Consider the following 19,307-nt stretch of genomic DNA (forward strand, 5'->3'; position numbering starts at 1 on the left):
CTTTTCTGGCTGGATGCAGAGGTGTAGGGAATTTGCTGGAAAACACCTGGAGCTGGATGGGACCTTACAGATCCTTCTGCCTTCCTCTGTTCTCTGCATTTGAAATGCAGATGCAGTTTAAAGCCAACACTACAACCTACAGCTTTTTTCTGTTTGAAGAGCTACTACATGAGAATTTTAAAATACTCCAATGGGGCTGAAGGTTCTTTCCTGGAGCCCCAGAAGCTCAACCTCCCTGAAAGCACAGAGCCAGCTGAGCCAGGCACCAACACCTCTGCTTTAAGGGAGGGCTGCAGGTTACAGAGCCCAAAGCCTTTACCTCAGGGCCATGGCAGCTAGTAACTGCAGAACCCCAAAACTCTGGCACAGGGGACTGTAGCTACACTGAACCAGTGATGTTCAGTAACACCATGGTGTCCTCTGGTATCCCCACCACCAGAAGTGCAGGTACCCATGAGATGCAGTGTTTCAGAAGAAAAGCTATGGTGTGAGTGGTCCCACACAGGCAATACCAGATGACCAGGACCTCACTCTCCCTCTCATGGAGCTTGTTGTGGAGCTAAAGTCCTTGCAGCACATTTCCCATGGTTCATCTAACAAACCCTGAGGCTCTGGGGCCCCAGCAGTACCAGGGCTCACAGCACTCAGTGCCACTGGTTAGGTATCCCAGGGGAGTCAGTGTGTTTATCTGCACAGGAGAGCTTTTCAATGCCACAGCATTGTGGAAGCTGTGGGGGCTACAGGAGCCTCCAGTATCCCTGTAGCACTGATGACCACTTCCAAAATTTCTAGGGTATGCTAGGCTCTGATGGGTAGAACCCTTTTAGTTGTGGTGGAAATGGCCTGATAGCAGACACAAACACCCCCAAGCACAATATCACCTGTTATCTGGTTAGTGTTTGTGGGGGAAACAGGGATCACACAAAACCTCCTATGGGAAGGACCCCTCTTAGACAGGCCCCAGGGATTGCTCACAGACTCCTGAGAGCCAGGGTGCCAAAGAAAGTGATGCAGAGCATCCACAGCCCCTGAGTGATGGCAGAAGTGGGCACTGCTGTGCCATGGCTGGTGTTTTACACAGCGAGGGTGCATTGGAACTCACAGAGCCCTGCATGGATGGGGGAACAGCATCGTGGAAGCTGTGGGGGCTACAGGAGCCTCCAGTATCCCTGTGCCACTGATAACCACGGCAGTGGAGCAGGGAACTGACCACCCCAGCTGCTTCCACAGCAGCTGAAATCTCCCTGTGGTACAGGGTAAGCAGAGTGCCAGGCTGCCAGAGGAGATGAGAAGATCACTGACCGCTCGAACGCGTTTAAGGCGCTCCTCTAACTTCTCCTCTGCTTCACGTTCCTTCTGTACTTCCTCCAAACGGTTGATCAGCTCTGCAGCAAACTTCTCTGGTTCCACGTGGATATCCTTTGGCATTCGGTAGGTACGCTGCAGGGAGAGCACAGCATGGCTTAGCAAAGGATGAATGAAAAATCCCACGTTTCTCTGGGAGCCTTTGATAACTGGAAATGCCGGTCGCTCCGGTGGGAGCTGGGGGAGGACAGGCTGGCAGGCACTCAGGTGCAGCTCAGGACCTGGGGGCTGGAAGCTGAGCCACCACCTCCAGGAGTTCCTCAGCCAGTACCAGCTCCACACACCACCTCATCTAAGGGAAAGGTTTTCTGGAGCTGCAGTTCAAAAAGCTCTTTTGGCACCAAATTCCACTCCCCGATGGAAGTGCTTGCTTTTCTCCCAGTGGGCACATGGTCAACAGGAATATCCCAGTCTCCAAGGGTGGAAAAAGGATGTACAGACCTTTCCACCTCTCAAACCTCCTGTTTATAGCAGTTATGCTTTCGTTTTGGTAGAAGGGAGGGTTCTGGTGCACACCTACTCAGCTTATCCCTCTTAGGAGGATCAGGGTGTGCCAGTCCATCTCTGCAGATCTAGCCCACAGCCCAAGGTCCCAATTCCCACAAAGCATCCTCTCTTGCTGGAGGATCCTACAGGATTGCATCTCAGCTTTTCAGAGCTGTGCAATGACTCCCTGCTTGCTTTATCAATACAGCACTCTTACAAGCACAGAGGTGCCATTTTTCTGCCTGCTCTGGGTGAATAAATGAATATTTATGGCAGTTCAAGGACATTCTTGATTCCTTATGCTGAGTTACTTCATCCCTAAATTCCTGGGTTCTGGGATAAGAAGTTTGTGAAGTATGAAGTTATCAGCTGCTGCATTTTCCCCCTCATTTTTATCCTTTCTATATTATTTTTTTTTCAAATAGTAGAAAAAGTAAAATGACGCATCAGAGATAAAAATTTAATTTGGAGAAAAAATAGTTGGAAATTCAACAGCATAAAACTCTGCATTCAAATATTTCAATACTAACATGAGAGAAATATACACTCTATAGGACCAGAGACAAAATTAAATGTGAAGATGTGAGATAATTCATAGCAAAAGAACAAATACAGCATCAGAAGCAGACACTGAGCTTGAAAACTTTAAAGGAGGATGAGAGACCACCCGAATTTATCCCAGGCCAGCCAGAAGATCAAAGCAGAACACTAAAATGCTGCTTTGCCTCAAAACCTGACAAAAGTATGCAAATCTCATTGGCTTTTCTGTCTCTGCCAGCTGGAAGGCAGGGAAGAAAACCAGAGGCAGTAAGAACCCACTGATGGCACTGAGCAGCTGAAGACTCTTTCATGACACCCCAGTTGGGTTGCAGAGGTCCCAGTTAAAGCACTGCTTGTTTCATTTGCCAAGAGGGATGGGTCTTCTCGACCCTGCCAGCAAATCTCAATCCCAGTGATCCATCTGAGCTGGGAACAGCCCCAGCCAACGATTCCCTTCATCCTTACAGCCACTGGAGAGAGCACAACATGTGGGAGGTGATGTCACCACCCTGGGATGACATCTTTAGTGCCACCAGGACCTCCAGCCCTGCAAACCAATGGACTGTATCACAAAAAGCTAAACTGCAAAAAAAGGTTTTTATCAACAAAAACAATGTTCAGTCTTGTAATACTGGCAGAGGGGCCAAAGTAGCACCTTTCACCTTTGTTTAGTCCAGAAATGGGCTCCAGATGTGCTCCAGCACAGGGGAAGATGTGGCAGAGCTGATTCTTGCTCTGTTACTTCATGAGGAGCTTCGCAGGATGTCTCCCTGTTCCCCTGCATAGCTCTGGGAATCACTTCTGGCTAAGGGATGCTGCTTCCCTCACACTAACCCCATGACCATCACCACCATCCTTCCTTGTGAGGCCACACGAATGATTCCCAAGGAGGGAATTCTCTCCCTTGCCTGACAAGTCCCAACCTGCTGGGTGACGTGTTCCCTCCCTCCTGCCACCTCAGGATGCCAACTCTCCCTGCGGTTGTTTATGGATGGTGGCACCAAGCCCTGCTCCGTTAGACACTTAATGAGCCCAATAAGAGGCAGCTTGGAGCTCAGCACTTACGGTCTTGGATCTCCCTGCTGCAGCTACCACAGAAAAACACAGAATTACCCTTTGTTTCCCTAGCCTTTGATGCAGGGCAGCACCCCAAACCAAGGTCTCTCCTGAACCTGTGGTAGCAGTGGTTGAAAGGGCTGAAGTTTGCTAACCTGAGTGTCCGAGTCCTGTCACAATGAGCTGGTTCCTTGCAGACCCAGCAATGCTGAAGATCTGAAGATATTTGGAATCACTGCTGTACCCAGGGAACTCAAAAGAAGATGATTCTGAGTCTTTTACAACTAATACCTCAGCACGTTTATTCACAGTCTCCCAAAGTCTGGAGGTGACTGAAGCTCAACTACAGAAATTACAATAACTGAAGCCAAGACTCTTTAGAATGAACTTGTTTTCTTCTCTCTTTGTGAAAGGTTTTGCAAAGCCCACTGCCCTGTCCTTGGAGCTTCAACAGCCCAACAGCTTGCCGAGGGTCTCAGCAGCCTGCTTGAGGAGAGATGCAGCCTCCTCTGTAAGGATCTGAGATCACTGCAACTGAAACAAACCTCACTGCACCCCATGGATACCAGTTGCACACGCCCTGTGCTGTCCTGGTGGGTACCTGTAAGGCTAACTCAGGAGCTGGTGAGCAGGATGATGCTCTGAACATCACAATGGGTCTGACTTTATTCCTAGCTCAAAAAGAAGGAACAGTCTACACAGAATTCCCCAAAACTAATAGTATTGCAGTATAATGAATGCAAATTCCCTGTGCTGAAACAATACAGATAACTGCTGAGGGCTCTCTCTGCCTCCCTAGACAGCAAACATGGATTGCACTGACCTGGTTCAAAAGGCTTAAGACAACAAAGTGTTTGAAGCCTTTATCAAATGATGGGCCTGACTTCAGAAGGGAGACAGGGGAAATACGCTCCATCAAAGACCAGCCAGGCTGAGCCTGTACCCAAAGCAGGATCCTTCAGGGCTTCAGGATTTTGAACCTGCCCCCAGCTTCCCATGGGCATCCAGAGTCCTGCCAAGGGAGTTGTAAATAAGCTGCTTATTGTTCTGAAATCACAAGGGCTCCAAATGCTTTTGTTCCAAGTAAAGGGTGCAGCACGGTCCAAGAACTGGCTGGTTTTTGAGGATCCAGCCCTTCAGTCTGGACCACAATGGGGTCTTTGGACATTCTACATCAACAGTTCAGAAAGGAAGTGCTTAATTTTAAAGTACTGTTTAATCTAATGTTTAATTTAATTACCTATCTACTTTTATTTAATGGTACTAGTTAGATAGGTCTGTCCAGAACCAAACCATGTGGAGTTGGGGAGGCTGCAGAGGACAACAGACAGCAGGCTGAATGCCAAGTGAATTGGGAAAAATAGAAATTGCTTAAACTAGTCTAGATGGAGCAGCCTTTCCTTGTGACAGCTCTGAAGAAGGATTTCTTGGGTTATCTATCAATAGAACATTGTCCTTGACACATGAAATGTCTGGAGCTCTGGCACCTTTGTGAAGAAGCAGCCAGCGAGAACACGTGAGACACACAAGCTCTCCAGTAGTTCCACCAGGCAGCTGCTCTCACGTTTCCCCCTTCTTTTCTTGTAGCTGATGCAGCAGGAATTCCATGGATTTTGCTCCATGAGGCAGATGCAGCTCTTGGGTTTTGACAGATTTCACCTTCCCTGAGAAACAGAGTTTTAAGAACCAAGCTGCACATCAAAACACACCGGCATCTGAAATGTGAAAAGGCTGAAAGAGAAGAATCTCACTGCAGTTTGCAGGTTCCCCTCGGGAGGCATCAGCCTCAACTGCTCTAAGATGAAACAGGAAGTTTTTCAACATTACACTGGGTAGAGGTTCCCTAAGCAGCTCCAGGGATCTGTGGTTTGGGCTGAACTGTTTCTGACAGATGTGACTGGGCCAAAGAATTCTGTGCTGGTAAATCTCCCTCTTCTACAAGAGGTTTGATGCCTCCATGATGCCTGAGGGGCTGTTGTTAGATCACAAGTCAGTCTTGGAAATGAAAGGAAGATGACAGGCTAGAGAAGCCAAGAGAAAAGAACTTCTGAACCTCCATGTTTCTTAGATTAATGCATTCCTCTGTGACATAAATTTTTAACAGATAAATGGTGTTTCCATACCAGAAACATTTGTGGCAGAGCTCACAGATAGCTGGATTTCAGCATCCAGTTTAGCAGCATTCAGGGATTAGCAGGGAGTCCTGCTGCAGCAAGGTGTTTGAGGAAAATGGCATAAAACAGCTGATGGGAATTCTGAGCAGGTTCCCAACTCACAGCAGCAGAAAGCTCATTTAGCTGCAGTTATCCAGGCAGCACGAGACCAGGCTCCTCCTGTGCTCCTCACTCCTACAGCACAGCACAGTGCTCACTCACAATCTCCTGCTCCACTCTGGAACACCACAGAAGCCACTTGCAGGACCCTTGATTGTGGGGTAGGACAGGAGAGCTCCTGCCTGATGATCAAGCTCCAGCAAGAACATCAGAAAATGGCTTCTTTATGCAGTTAAACAACCAAACACCAGGTCCTAATTCTTGAGGTTGGATTTTTCTGAATTTGCTGTGGAAAAGGAGGATCTCCCATCCTCTCCTGGGAACGGATGAATGCCAGAGCCAGGTACAGCCCTGCGTGCTCTGGGCTTTCTCCCTTTCTCTGGCAACTTGCTTGCTCTTTCCTTCCTTGGTGCTCCAAGACTCTGCTCAAATCCAAGAGAGAGCTGGAAAACCACATGAAAGCAACACTCACTCTGTGTAATGTGTTCCTGCCAGAGGCACAAACCAGAGGTCTCCCTGCTTGCTGGAGATCCTCCCCCACTGCATTCCTGGGCAGAGCGCCACTTCACAGAACACAACTTTTCCAAACTTAGAGCACTGCTGACTGCCTAAGTGTGGAAGATGTGAGCTGCTAAGTGTGGAAGATGCAGATCAGAGCCATCCACACATGTCCTGCTGCTGAGGAGGGTGTTCCACATAGCTAGCACACGCTGTCACTACTTGGAGGCAGCAGGGCTGCTGGGACCAGCGGGCAGCCTCCTCTGAACATATAATCACTGCAGTTTATAGCTTCTGGACTTAACTACAAGTGCTGCTATTAAAAACAATATAAGTCCTTTCAGAATTTTGCATAATAGCCCCATAACTCATTTGTCAGGGAACGGGAAGGTCTGTAAAGGACTTCTGAAATGACTTTCGGAAGTAGGAGGCTCCCTATTATCAGTAGGAAAACATGCTGTGCATTCTGCAGGCACTATCAGCATGGACTCTGGCTATGCTGGAGATAGGAGTCCATAAAGGCCTTCACTCAAAGGTTGTGATTTCATCACTGCCACACATTTGGAAGCAGCTAACCTCAGGTCCAGCCTGATCTAGCCATTGGCTGCGGGATATCCCAGCCACTGGCTTCAGAAAGCAACACTTGAAGCAACATTTGCATGGCTCCTTGCTAATTTGGGCTGTTTAATTCAAAGAGTGTGCAGTTAGAGCTGAATTTTAAAGAGTAACTTTATAACATTTCACACTGGTGTTGTCAAAACACATTGTCTAATTACCTTCTCTTTTCTTGGCTGATTGATAAGCGAGGGCAGAGCAGTGCCTCTCTGAAGTCGATGCCAATTCTGTGTCAGTAATTGGTTGGCAGGAGGTGCCAGAGTGTCTGAACTAAACTTTTATTCCCTGGAGAAAGACTAGAACTCACTCAACTTCTCAGTCCTCGGCTCCCATATAAATATGTGTCAAGATGCCTTTTACCCTAGGACTTAAAATTACAGTGCAGAACCTAATGGGAACAGCGGATGTTTCACAAAAAAATCCTTGTGAAGCCTCTGTGTGTAGTTTAGGAGGAATATGTAATTCTAAAAGACTGTGTAGGTAAGTAGGATAATATAAAAATTTATAAGCAGCAGGTGGGCAATTTAAACCTTGTTTTTTACCCTGTTTTTAAAGCTGGTTTCCAAAAAGGTCGATAAAATTTAATGCTAAGTAAAACTAATTAGCCTGCAAGGAACTGCTGCTGGAATGACACTTATTCAGTTCAACAAAAGAAATGTTTGGCAGATGGAAGTTCGTTAAAATAGAGCTCACTATACATATTTAATGCTCCATACTCTGGGTTTATAACCTGCAGTTCATCGAGGCATTGCCAGTGCACACCATCAACAGAAAGCCACTATTATTTTTATCCAAAAGGTAAAGCCACTGACAAGCTTTGAAGTCAGAGAATATTCAGTCAGTAGTTCCCACTGTTGGGGAACAGCAACAACAATAACAACAAAAAATAAAGGCCAAGCTTTCAAACTTCAACTCTAACAAAGCCATGCTTACAGTAAAAACGGCATCAAGTGAAATAAAAAGGCACCCAGCCAGCCTTTTCAACAGCAACCACACTGTGAAAGCAACTGTGTGAAAAGAGAGGTGACTGAGCTAGGATGGCTATGAGCGTCCGCAGCCAGGGCTTTTATTGTCAACCCAGTGATCAAAGCACAGGAGACCCTCTTAAATCTAAGGAAAATAATCTAATTTAAAAGGCAAAACAAAGAGTGGTGGTTGTGGTGTGGGGACTTTTTTTTTCTTTTAAATCAGATTAAAACAAGGGTGTATTTCTGCTGGTATTGTGCTGCTTTGAGCAGGCAGGATGGGAACAGCTGCGTCAAGTTTGAAGGCACTTCTGGAAAAAACAGATGGAGGTTTTTTCTCTCCCTATTTAATTTGTGCTGGAGTCCAGCTGTCCAAAGGGGAAAGAAACACCTTTATTCCCTACTAGATATTAAATGTCACCTGTAACTTCTCAGAAAAAGAAAACAATAATAAACAGAGCTGCAGATGGTGATGTGGAGCCCTAGCAGTTGTGCTCATCTTCCAAAAGCTGTTTGCTTACCTGGAGCACCCAAGGAGACAGTGTCAGATAAATGAAACACTTACTCCTGCACCTTTTTTTTCCTCCTGCTTTGTGTCCCCAGGTGAGCTTTGCTGAGTCCTTGAGAATAACTCAAGGCTACAGCTCCTCTGGCTGCTCAGTGCAGAAATACTGCTGGGGACCACTGCACTTCTCCCCAGCTGACCTTGGCTGAGAGCTGCATCAGCCTCCATGTCCAACAGCCTTCCACAAACACCTCCAGCTCACCTGAGGGCATGGAGCTGCTTGCAGATAAATGCCAGCCAGTGCTTCCATTCTCATCCAGGAGAAACTATCAGCTACTGACTGAATAGTTACAAAAATTTCTGTGTTTTGAATTCTGAATGGTGAGTTTGGCAGAAGGCTCCAAGCCTTTTCTTAGCACAATGTATGTTGTCTTAAAGCACCCCCAAGTGAATCCAGCACTAAAGGGGATTAAACTCAAGCACAAGCAGAGTGACTGTCTGCTGGAGATCTCACATATTTTGCATATTTACCCCTGGGAAGGAGATAGTGCTACTTACAGGAATGTGAGGTAGTGGCACACGTCCATTTGCTTTGGCACTTTCTTGCATCTCTCTGCGATGCTGCTTTCGGAGTCTGTATGGTGGGATCCCATCTCTGCCGGAATAAAACAACAACACGCCCTGCTTTAGTGCCCTTCTCTGACATGCTACACTCAATCAAACCTGCTGACACAGAGGGGTAGGGACCAGAGTAAGAGGGACCCAGGCAGGAACGATGCTCATGCAGGTCCCTGAACCAAAGAAGCCCTTGCATGGGGGCCAGGAGGACTCACACAGCATCCACCGGGAGCAGAGCGAGGCAGAGCTCCTGCAACTGCTGCTCAAGGCAGAGGCCAGGGAGAAGGACTTGGACTGCATCCTGGTACCTTTTATAGTTGGTTGCTTCCTATAAAGAGCATGTAATGTACACATTAAACCACAGGGCAGGCTAAGAGAGGGGGGAGAAGGAGGAGTGGGAGCTCAGTGAGCATCTACTCCAAGGGGAACTTGGTCAGGGAACAAGGTATATATTTTTAAGAGAGTGTGTCAGCCATTCAAATGGCTTATCAAAGCAAGGGGAATGCTCCCAAGGCAATCTTTGGCTAAGTTTGAAATTATGGGCTTGATACTGGAGTTGCTGGAGGGAAGAACCAGCCCCCTCTGCAGAGGAGGCTGGACAAGGCTAGGAAGGGATGCCATGGGCAGTCACATCCAAGTGAACCAGCTCCTCTTGGCTTTGTGCCTGTGCTGAAAGAGGTGGTGACAGAGGTTTCTGCAGAGGGAGGAGACAGTGGTGGCCACAATCCTTGGGACACAGAGGTCAGTGGGTCAGAGGCACCAGGTTTGCTAAGCACCCCAAATGGCAAAGCATCACTGCCTAAGTGTGACTTCAGGAAAAAAAAGGAAACGCATTTTCATTCTTACCATTGCTACCACCCTGCTCACAGCCAGGGACAAGGAGAAGATGCGTGAGGAGAGCCCAGTTATGAAAGGACACAACCACCTGCTTTGTGTTATTCTGGGGAAATCAACTAATGCAAAAACAAATTTCAGCCTGGAGCTTGGCAATTTGTAGCTTTTTAATTTTACACATTTCCCTGATTCAGTAGAGCTAACTGCTTGGGAGGGCCATGCAATGAGAGGTGGGTGGAAATGAATGGAGGGATTTGGTTTGTCCCAGCCACCACACCATTTCCAGGCACAACCCTGCACCCCCTCTGAGCTGTGAAAACGAGCCAGTCCTGACACATCTCACAACACAAGATGTTTGCACAGGCCAAATGCCCTTAACACCTATCCCCCATCCCAGCTGCTTCTCCAGAACATAAACCAAACAGTTTCACCCACAGATTTTTAAAATCAAGGTGCCATTTGGCAAAAGAAACACAATTTACTGTGGTGTTTTGCTGGCAAACCTGAAAAAAGTACCAAAACTTTTGTTTCAAAACGAGTTTCAAGCACCAGCCTGTGTGAGGATGGCCACCATCAGCTTTCATTCCCATTCTCATCATGCTGGCTGCCCTGCTGGCACTCTGGAAATGTGGGTATGGACAGAATCGCCACCAACCTACATCAGAAGAACCTAATTTCATGCAGTAACCCAGGCATACAAAATGAAACACCATTAAAATAAAATAAAACAAACCCCATGATTAATGACAAGTGCTCTTTAGCAGGAAGACAAACGAGGGAACAGAAAATGAGCCAGGCTAATTACAGCTCTGGTGAGTGGCTGCAGGTAATGCAGGAGGAGGAAAAGTGTTTTGGGAGCATCATCTCTGCTGTGCCTGCAGTGACAAGGCTTGGGAGCAGGAAAACTTCCCCACGTTGCTGTACAGGGATCAGGACAGTGTTCATTAGGTGACTTAATTTTCTTTAATGATGAGAATCACAACGGTTAAAGAGTTTCACCACACTGTGGCCTTTTCTAGACTGGATGGTAACAAAACAACTGCATGTTTTCAGAGGGAAAAAGAAAAAACCTGGGGGATTATTTTAGCCATTGCTGGTCAGCATCAATAGTCAACATTTCAGCTTAACCAGTGCACAAAACCCGGGTGCCAGAACACAACTCGCACACTAAAGCCACACGGCCATTCGCAGGGAACGCGGCATTATGTTAGAAAGTGCAATTTTTCTTTCTTTCTTTCTTTCTTTTTCTCTCTCTCTCTCTTTTTTTTTTTTTTTTAATTCTCCCCAGCAGCAGTCCCAGCGGAAAGAGCGACTTTTGTTCCCAGCACAGTAGCGAAAGGCTGATAATGGCCTCTAATCTATCCGGCTTCAAACACATGTTCAGCCCCGCTGTGCTGCCTTTGATGTCATTTTAACTAGATTCCCCAATGCCACCTCTGAACTTGGAACATTCCTTCGTTCAATGTACTGTGCCAACTCAACCAGAGGAAGCAAATTCAAAGATAAGCACTTTAATTTTATCCCAACAAAACCTTATTCAATAGATGGGGGAAAAGCAAGGAAAACCAATACCATACTTTTGTTTTCCTTTTGTCAGGTAGCTTGCTTTGAGATATTTTCAATAGATAGAGAAATAATATATATATATATATATATATGAAAAAAAATTAAAGTTTTTTTACAGCACATCTACTTTTAAAATGAAACTTTCCCAAACTGTTTTTCCTTGTTTCATCATGTGATTTTCTTTAGCACCAGAAAGCTCAGTGCTGAAAAGCAACAAGGGAAGAAGAGTATTTCTATTGTTTGTTTAATGATAATGTAATGAGTTTACTGCTGGGGAAATGTGGAGGCTTCCTTTCCTCCCCAAAGTGACCTGCAAGAGCCTCTGGTGAGCAGTGGTTTGGCTGTGGTTCTGCAAAAGGTGTCTTTGCCCCTCTGTAGACAGGCTTCAAACCCAAATGGGCTTTGGAAGTTTGCTTTGGAAAAAATCATTGGGATCTTTTAAATTAAAAAGCTGCTAAACTTGTTTAAATGTAGGAAAACTTGGGGTAATTCTGGATCACTAGCCTTGGGAAAGACAGGAAACAAATACACAGCCAAACTGGTATTTTCTACCAATTACTCTTATCAAAGCACCTCTGTCACAAGACACTTTTCTCACATAAAGGAGCATGATAGGAAAATCACCAGGCATTTTGGTTAAGGGGCAGTCATCCAAGGAATAGCATTTAATCTGAAAGACTTTTTGAAGGAATAACCACTGTCCTAAACCCCTTTGTTCAGGGGATTGGCCATCCCTACTCTGGAGCAGGTTTGACTGGAGCTGGGGGAGAAGGAGCATCCCTCTGGCTGAGCCCAAGGGCACCGAGGGTTTCTTCCCAAGTGCCTGGGGGAAGGCAAAGCTGTCTCCCAACTAAGATAAGCCAGGACACCTGATAAGAACAGAGGAAGGAGTATTGTTCTGATGGAGCACAACACTGGGCTAAAGAGGAGACGTTATCTCCTGTTTAAGATGTAAGCTCTTGAAGAAATCAAGATCGATATGGACCTAATGTGTTTTCTGCATCTGAATTGGAATATCACATGGAGATTTAATGGTTTCAGCTGCTGCCTGCTGCCTTCCTACCTCCAGTTGCCTTAACTTGCCTCAAGCATCTCTGTTGTGACAACCCCTCCCACCCACAGACTCACCTCCTCCACTTGGGAAGACGCTGTCCCCAAGAAGGGTTATCTGCGACAGCAAGAGCAGTTTAGGGCTGTGCTGGAAATGCTGCTGCAAGTCTGGGGCAGGCTCTGAGCAGCCCACGGGGCAGGCAGAGCCCCAGATCCCTGACTTACCACTGACCCTGCACAGAACATCAGCGGTGAGCGACTCAGCCCCACCTGTGGCCGCGGCATTGCTGGGCCAGCACTGGCTGGAGCCTCTCACTGTGTCCTCCCCAGACCTTGCCTCCACACAAACCAGCTAAAACAACACAGCTGCCCTGCTGATTATAAAAACAGCTTTCAGCAGAGAGGACCAGAGCTATTTTGCCTACAAGGGCAGAGGAATTCCTATGACACAGGAAGACTGAAAAATAATCAGCGGAGTGCAGGCATTTAAGAGCAATGTTTTTTAAGCCACTCAAAAAGCAAATTACACCAACAACAGGGACTGACAACACACTTGTTATATAAATTCAACCCATTACAATAATATTTACCAGTGCTTGGAAAGGCATCCTGTTGAAAGCTGGCCTTTTAGGTAAGTGTGCTTGTAACATCACAGTTTTACAACCTGTTTGGTGAGCTGGCTACTCCCAAAAAATCACTCCAGCTCAGGAGCTGAGACAGGCAGAGCATCACTCAGATCTTTGCTAGAGTCTTTGCATGCAGCTACTTCCAAACCCCATGTTGCTGGGATCAATCCAACATCAAAGCTTGGAAGGAAACTGATGCAGCAAATGGTCTGTGCCTGCCTTCTCCACTGGCCTGAGCTGGCCAGCACTGAAGTTCATGCTTTGCTCTCCTGGTTTATTAGCATTCCTCAGTTAGCCAGTGTTTGCATCCCAATTGTCCAGACACATATTCCTCTGATGGAGGGTCTGATGGAGGTTTGTGCCTTGAATCACACCCTGTACACCTGCTGCCTTGGAGCAGAAGCCAGATTTCCTCATTATTGAGCGTGACTGCTGTGTGTAAACAGCACACAGAGGGAAGAACCTAGCTCATCAGCAAACGAAGCTTTTATTGCCATTTTCCTCAGAGGAGGCCTAAATTCAAAGCACTGAGACATGTAAGTCTTGTCAAGCAGCAGGAGTCCCTTCTTTAACTTCATCTGGTTGTTCTTCATTTTTGCTGCCTTGAGCAATTCTGCAAAAATTCCTTTGAAACTCGGGAGGCAGATAGGTTCAGCAGTGCCATGTAAAATCTGAGTAAAATCTGGTGCTGGAGTTTTAAAGCATGTAATGAAGAGCAAGTGCTGAAAACAGACAGAGTCTGTGTAAGCCAAAGGTCGAGGCTGTACATCCAGAATCCCAATTTTGGATTCTGCATGCATCCAGTTTGAGAGGCATAGAAAGAAAGGTTCACCCTTATGAAGTTTAAAACTTACTAAAAATGAACCACTAGGATTGGGTTAGTTATTAGCAGAAGGCAGTGCACATATTGGTGGTAATTAAAATCCTAGAAGGAGCCTATGGTGGGCATAGGAGGGATAAAATGCCTAAAGGAAAAAGAAGCATAGGATGGCCAATAAGAAATTATTCTGCCTGTGAAAAAAACGAACTGTGGCTAGTGAAATAAAAATTAGGAGTGTGAAGAACTCTGGCATAAATGATCACAACTTATCACAGGTATAACCATCAGTGCAGCCCCATGAACCTGCTGGACTAGTGGGAGAGGAAGTGCTAAAAGCTAATTAATTTTGAAGAGTTCTTACATCTGTCTCTCCTGATAACAAGAAGTTACATGACTCCTGCTTGCTTCAGAGCACTCCTCCATATAAATTGATGAATATGAAGAATTGCAGAAGGATGTGGCAGAGCAGCTGGATTTGTATCAAATGGAGCCTTTAATTAGTGGTCATCTACAGAGTTCTGTCCTGGGGGCATCCTCCTCCTCCCAGGCCCCTTTGGCCAAAGTCTGCCTCCTCCATTTCACATGACATGAGGAGCTGGTGTCAGGGTGCAGAATGAACTCACAGCTGCTTCTACATGGTCCCAAGCCTCCGTGGAGCCAGAGATGAGCAAGCTCCTGGCTCAGGCAGGGTGACCACCACAGACAGAGAAAACCCCTTGCCACGTTGGACACTCCCTTGTGTCACTGCATGAACTCTGGGCAGGTGGGGAGCTGTGGCAGCACCCATTAACAGTATCCATGGCACAGGCTGCAAAGTTTCTCCAACAAGGTCTGACAGCTCCTGACACTCACAGTGACACTAAACAAGCCTCTTGGAGGACTCTGTGTTTACAGCACTGCCATTAATAAAATCTCCTAATTCTGTAAACCTGTCATCTCTCGCTTGAAGAATCAAAGGGTTTCCACTCTACAGAAAGACACTTTGCATTTGCACTACTAAAAACCAGACCAAACAGTGAATATTTTTCCCCAAATCCTTTTTTTTCTATCACAGGGATGCAGTCACAACAATATCTCATAACCCTTTTTTCTTTCTTCACAGACCATCTTTAAGGAAGGCATCTCGTGGGTGAGATACAGGCTGCTGCCATCAGAGACAGAAAGGGAAAATCCATCTGGCTGGGGCTTAGCAGCACAAGTTGTGTTAAAGTGCAGTGGTCACCAAACAAACTAGAACTGGTCAGTCACCAATCCTACTGCAGAGCCATCACAGACTGAGCTGTTAGCCCATCTGCTGTGCTGTCTGAGCTCCTCAGGACAAGAGACACAGGGCTCCTGGAGTGAGTCCAGTGAAGGACAACAAAGGGACTGGGGTATCTCTAATGAGGACAGGCTGAGGAAACTGGGCCTGTTTAGCCTCAAGAAGAGGTGGCTGAGAAGGGACCTCATCAATGGCCATCATCTGCAGGGAGGTTTCAGAGGATGGACCAGGCTGTGCTCTGTGGTGCCCAGCAACAATGGGCACCACCAAGAGGCAATGGGCAGAAACTGATGCCCAGGAAGTTCCACCTGAACATGAGGAAGAATTTCTTCTCTCTGCAGTGACCGAACACTGGGACAGATTGTCCAGAGAGGCTGTGGAGTCTCCCTCACTGGAGATATTTCAGAACCATCTGGACACAATTCTGTGAAATCTGCTCTAGGATGAACCTGCTTGAGAAGGGAGGTTGGACCAAATAACCCACCGTGGTCTCTTCCAACCTGATCCATTCTGTGATTCTGAGAATTTGGCAGCATAAAATCTCAAGAGAAGCACCCAGGTAAGTAGAAGGCTTTGTCTAATATTCAGAAGATGATGCATCTCAAATCAGCTACTACAAAGTCATCCTACATTACCAACTTTTGCACTTGGCTTAAGAAACATTGCAGAAACTCCAACTGAACACTGTTTACTTTAGATCACTTAGAAGTATTTTATGCTGCAAATGTTCACAAGACTGGCAAGGCTGAGTAGCCTGCACAGTGATGAAGTAACCGAAAGGAAAGTGAGAATGATCTTGACCATAGTCTATTCAGACATTCCACCCAAGCCCAACCTCTCTCCCAGAACAAGCCAGGAGCAGCACTGCTGAGGACACATGTGGCTGTCCCCCAGGCTGGGGCTACTTACACGCTGCTGTCTGTCAGTGACATGGTGTCGGCATCGCTGGACATGCTCTGCTGCTCGCTGTCGTTGGCACTGGTGGCTGGTGCCAAAGCATAGCCCGTGTTGACATAGTAGGGGTTAACAGGCTCTCTCCACGACCCATGCCTGTGAGGGAAAAATGAGAGTCAAGTTAGAAGGACACAACTTGGACCATGCTCTGCATCACCAGGCAGAAGGACTCTACCTGGAGCCCCAGCCTCAACGATGGCTACAGAATGAGCTGTGTTCACACTATGCTGCACTGATAGAATCATGAACAATTTGACTCCTAGCTGGAAGAAAAAGGGAATTAATGGAGTAATGAAGATGATGCTGTTAGAGATAAGGGAGGGAATGAGACTGTATGGAAGAAGTCCAGTTTCCACCAGGGTTTATGGAGTCTGTAGGCTAGCTGCTCAGCACTGTCACTCTATGAGCATCTAAAAGCAATACCTAGACAAATACCTTTTCTTAGTCAAAATAGGCTTCTGCTCTTCCAACAGACAGGAATGTGTAGCAGAGCTCACCCATTCTATGCTTACTTTAACATCTCTCCAACACATTTGTAGAGGGAAGGAGGTGAACAAACAGCTGTTGCTCATAGCACAGTACCTAAAGCCGACCTCCACTGGTGCGCTGAGGTACATCGGACACCTGCAAATTCCACCAGGAATTTCCCCATAATCACACCAGCTTTTCCAGTGGACAGTCTGCTCAGGGATCCATGAAGACTGGTTTGTACACAGCCCATACCTTGTTATTCAAGTACACATGCAGGCCAGCCTCATTCTCCTCAGCAAAAGATCAGGATGGGAGGCTGCCTGCATGAGCTAGCCTGGGAAATGAGTTCCTTGCTCAGGCAGAGACCTGATGGTGAAGCACCCTGTGAACCAAGCAGCAAGAATTCCATCATGCTGACTCTGTCACCAGCATAGAAAAGCCACTGCTGCCAATGTGCCTCCAGCTCTGCCACTCTGCAGGACAGATAGGCCATGCAGGCATCTTGTTCTCCTGCAAGTCATTTTGTAATGTGCCCTAAGAAGGAACAAGCCGAAATGTTCACATAAACCAAAGAGCACTTAATTCCCTGCTTTCCCTGCCTGCCCCTCTGCATGAAGAGCAGCATTTTTAAGATACCTTGAAGCTGATGAAGGCTTGGGTTTTCCAGGCTCTGAAAATCAGAGTCCTGTTTCAGTTCAGATCACAAAGCTCATCAGCATCATCCTTTATTTAGTAACTCAGTAACTGGCACCTGGTGGATGTGATTTGCAATGGGCCCTGTGCAAACATCTCCATGGAGGACACATCCCTGTTCTGCCAAGAAAAATGATTCTGGTTCTACTGCAGTGGTTAAAGTCCTACAGACAAGAGAAAGCAGCCCCTGCCCCACTGAGTTTACATTTAGATAAGACAAGGAAAGCCATGAGAAACACACAGATGGAGGGAGCAGAGGTGAGGAAGACACCAGCAAAGGGTAAAGCTGGCAGTTTGTGTATGTCTGCATGGATTATAAACACAGGACAGGCAATGCACAAACTGGGACTGGCAGAGAGCCCATTTAAGGCAGAGGTTTTTGGATGCTGTTATCTAAAGTATGGCACATGGTGTACCAGGATGGAAGCATTACCAAAGTATTTTAAAATCAGAACTGGACAGGGTTACAGCCTTCAGCTAATGCATTGTTCACCCCAATGCATTGTTCACCCAGCTCCTATTCACCTGCCTGTTGGGTGGCCAGCACACAACCCATTTTCCTTGTAATTCAAGGGGTCCCGCATATTCACTGGTCACTAGGAAAAATCATAATTGTTTCAGGTCCATTATGGGGTCGGTTAGAAACAGATTACTCTCCTACTCTCAGAAAGAGGAAACTATTCTGTGTGCCACAAACCAACCAAAACTCCAAGTTATTTCTCCTTGGATGATTAAACTTAGCATAGCTGCAGAATGGTGCAAAGGGCATTTAAAACTGAACCAGCTGAAGCTTTTCATGGCTGTTTGGCCATGAAAAGGGACAAAGAGAAGGGAGCCTTGTGAGGTCTCACCATGCTCAGGTACAATACAGAGTCAATTGGGGCTGAGCACAGGGATGCCTTGGGATGGTCACAGACACCTTCTAGCATGTAAACTTTCTGCCAGTTGCTGCAGATGTGCACTGGAGCAAACTCCTTTCTATATTCCATCAGATTTCAGAACAGCTTTCTTGGACAGGTACTGGAAATAATTTGAACAAGTTCACCCTAAAAAGCAAGGGATAATAAGTGAAAACCTTACCAGCCCCCTTCAGCTGTTCTCCCTGTGCAGAACGGTCAGTTCTAAACATTAAAGGAGCGCTGTGCAGTGCAAACCTCCTGTCAAATCCAACATGACAGCGGTGTGATGGAGCCTGAGACAACCTCTTAAATTGAGGCAGGAATGATGGATAGCTCAGGCCTTCCCTGAGGGCAAAGAGAAGGATGATTTTTGGACAACCCAATTAAAATATAACACCAACTTCTAGTGGACCTTTTGCCAGGACTCTCTGGAAGAGGCATGGATTATTCTAGCAGTATACTAAGAAAGCACTCAGATATACAGAATAAAATGCACAGGGCAATCCATTTCTCCTTTGTATCTGCTGATATAAAGACAGAGCAGCAGAGGGCACCTGAAGAGGTCATTGGGTGTGAAACTGTGATGGCTGAAGAAACCAAGAGTCAGCAGATGGGTCCTGGGATGTCCGTGGCACCTCTGGAGGAGTTGGGATGATTGGGCTCTCCCACAACACTCCCCAGCTGTGGTCTTCTCACTGAGGATGCAGATTTGGTCACAACTGTTGTATTTAACAAAAATTACACACTTAAGCATGTATACAACAGGGATTACTTCAATTTTAGCTCTGCCTCTAATACATCAATGCAAATGTAAACTTTTGGTAAGCGTACAGAGATGGAAAGGGTATAGGATTTCAAAGCAATCATAACAGGTTACTTTACTTTTGAGGAATCCATCTGTATTCAATCCTTCTCCTAATGTTCTCCCTCCCTGACAACTCTCTTCAGCTGGCTCGTATCACTATTTGAATGTTTTGTGCTGTGCCTCTGAAGAACACTTTCAACATCTATTAGGAGGAAAACATTAAAGGAACATGGAGTCTAACAAAAAAACCTGGTCACTTCTGATCTGAGAGGGGAGGCTGCTTTAAAAGCGATTCAGGCACCCTCAGAGCGATTTGAAATGTCAGCTAAAAACCTCACATACTGAGCTCTATGCACTGATAAGGGTGATAAAAGGAAAGGTGACCATTTAAAGTTAGACTTCACAAA

At 46.4% G+C, this 19,307-nt stretch overlaps 1 protein-coding gene across 14 annotated transcripts in view; it reads right to left on the minus strand.

Annotated features, from left to right (window-relative positions):
- Positions 1-19,307, minus strand: part of AXIN1 (axin 1) — a 78,372-nt gene that overhangs the window by 13,880 nt on the left and 45,185 nt on the right. For all 14 annotated transcript variants that reach the window (XM_086854368.1, XM_023936491.2, XM_086854361.1 and 11 more), the window contains 3 exons: positions 15,988-16,128; positions 8,862-8,958; positions 1,303-1,440 (listed from right to left, as the gene is read on the minus strand). In XM_086854368.1, coding sequence (XP_086710494.1) covers positions 1,303-1,440; positions 8,862-8,958; positions 15,988-16,128 — 376 coding nt within the window. The remainder of the gene's footprint in view (positions 1-1,302; positions 1,441-8,861; positions 8,959-15,987; positions 16,129-19,307) is intronic.

Source organism: Cyanistes caeruleus, chromosome 17 (assembly GCF_971803275.1).
Source record: "Cyanistes caeruleus chromosome 17, bCyaCae1.hap1.1, whole genome shotgun sequence".
Taxonomy (NCBI): domain Eukaryota; kingdom Metazoa; phylum Chordata; class Aves; order Passeriformes; family Paridae; genus Cyanistes; species Cyanistes caeruleus.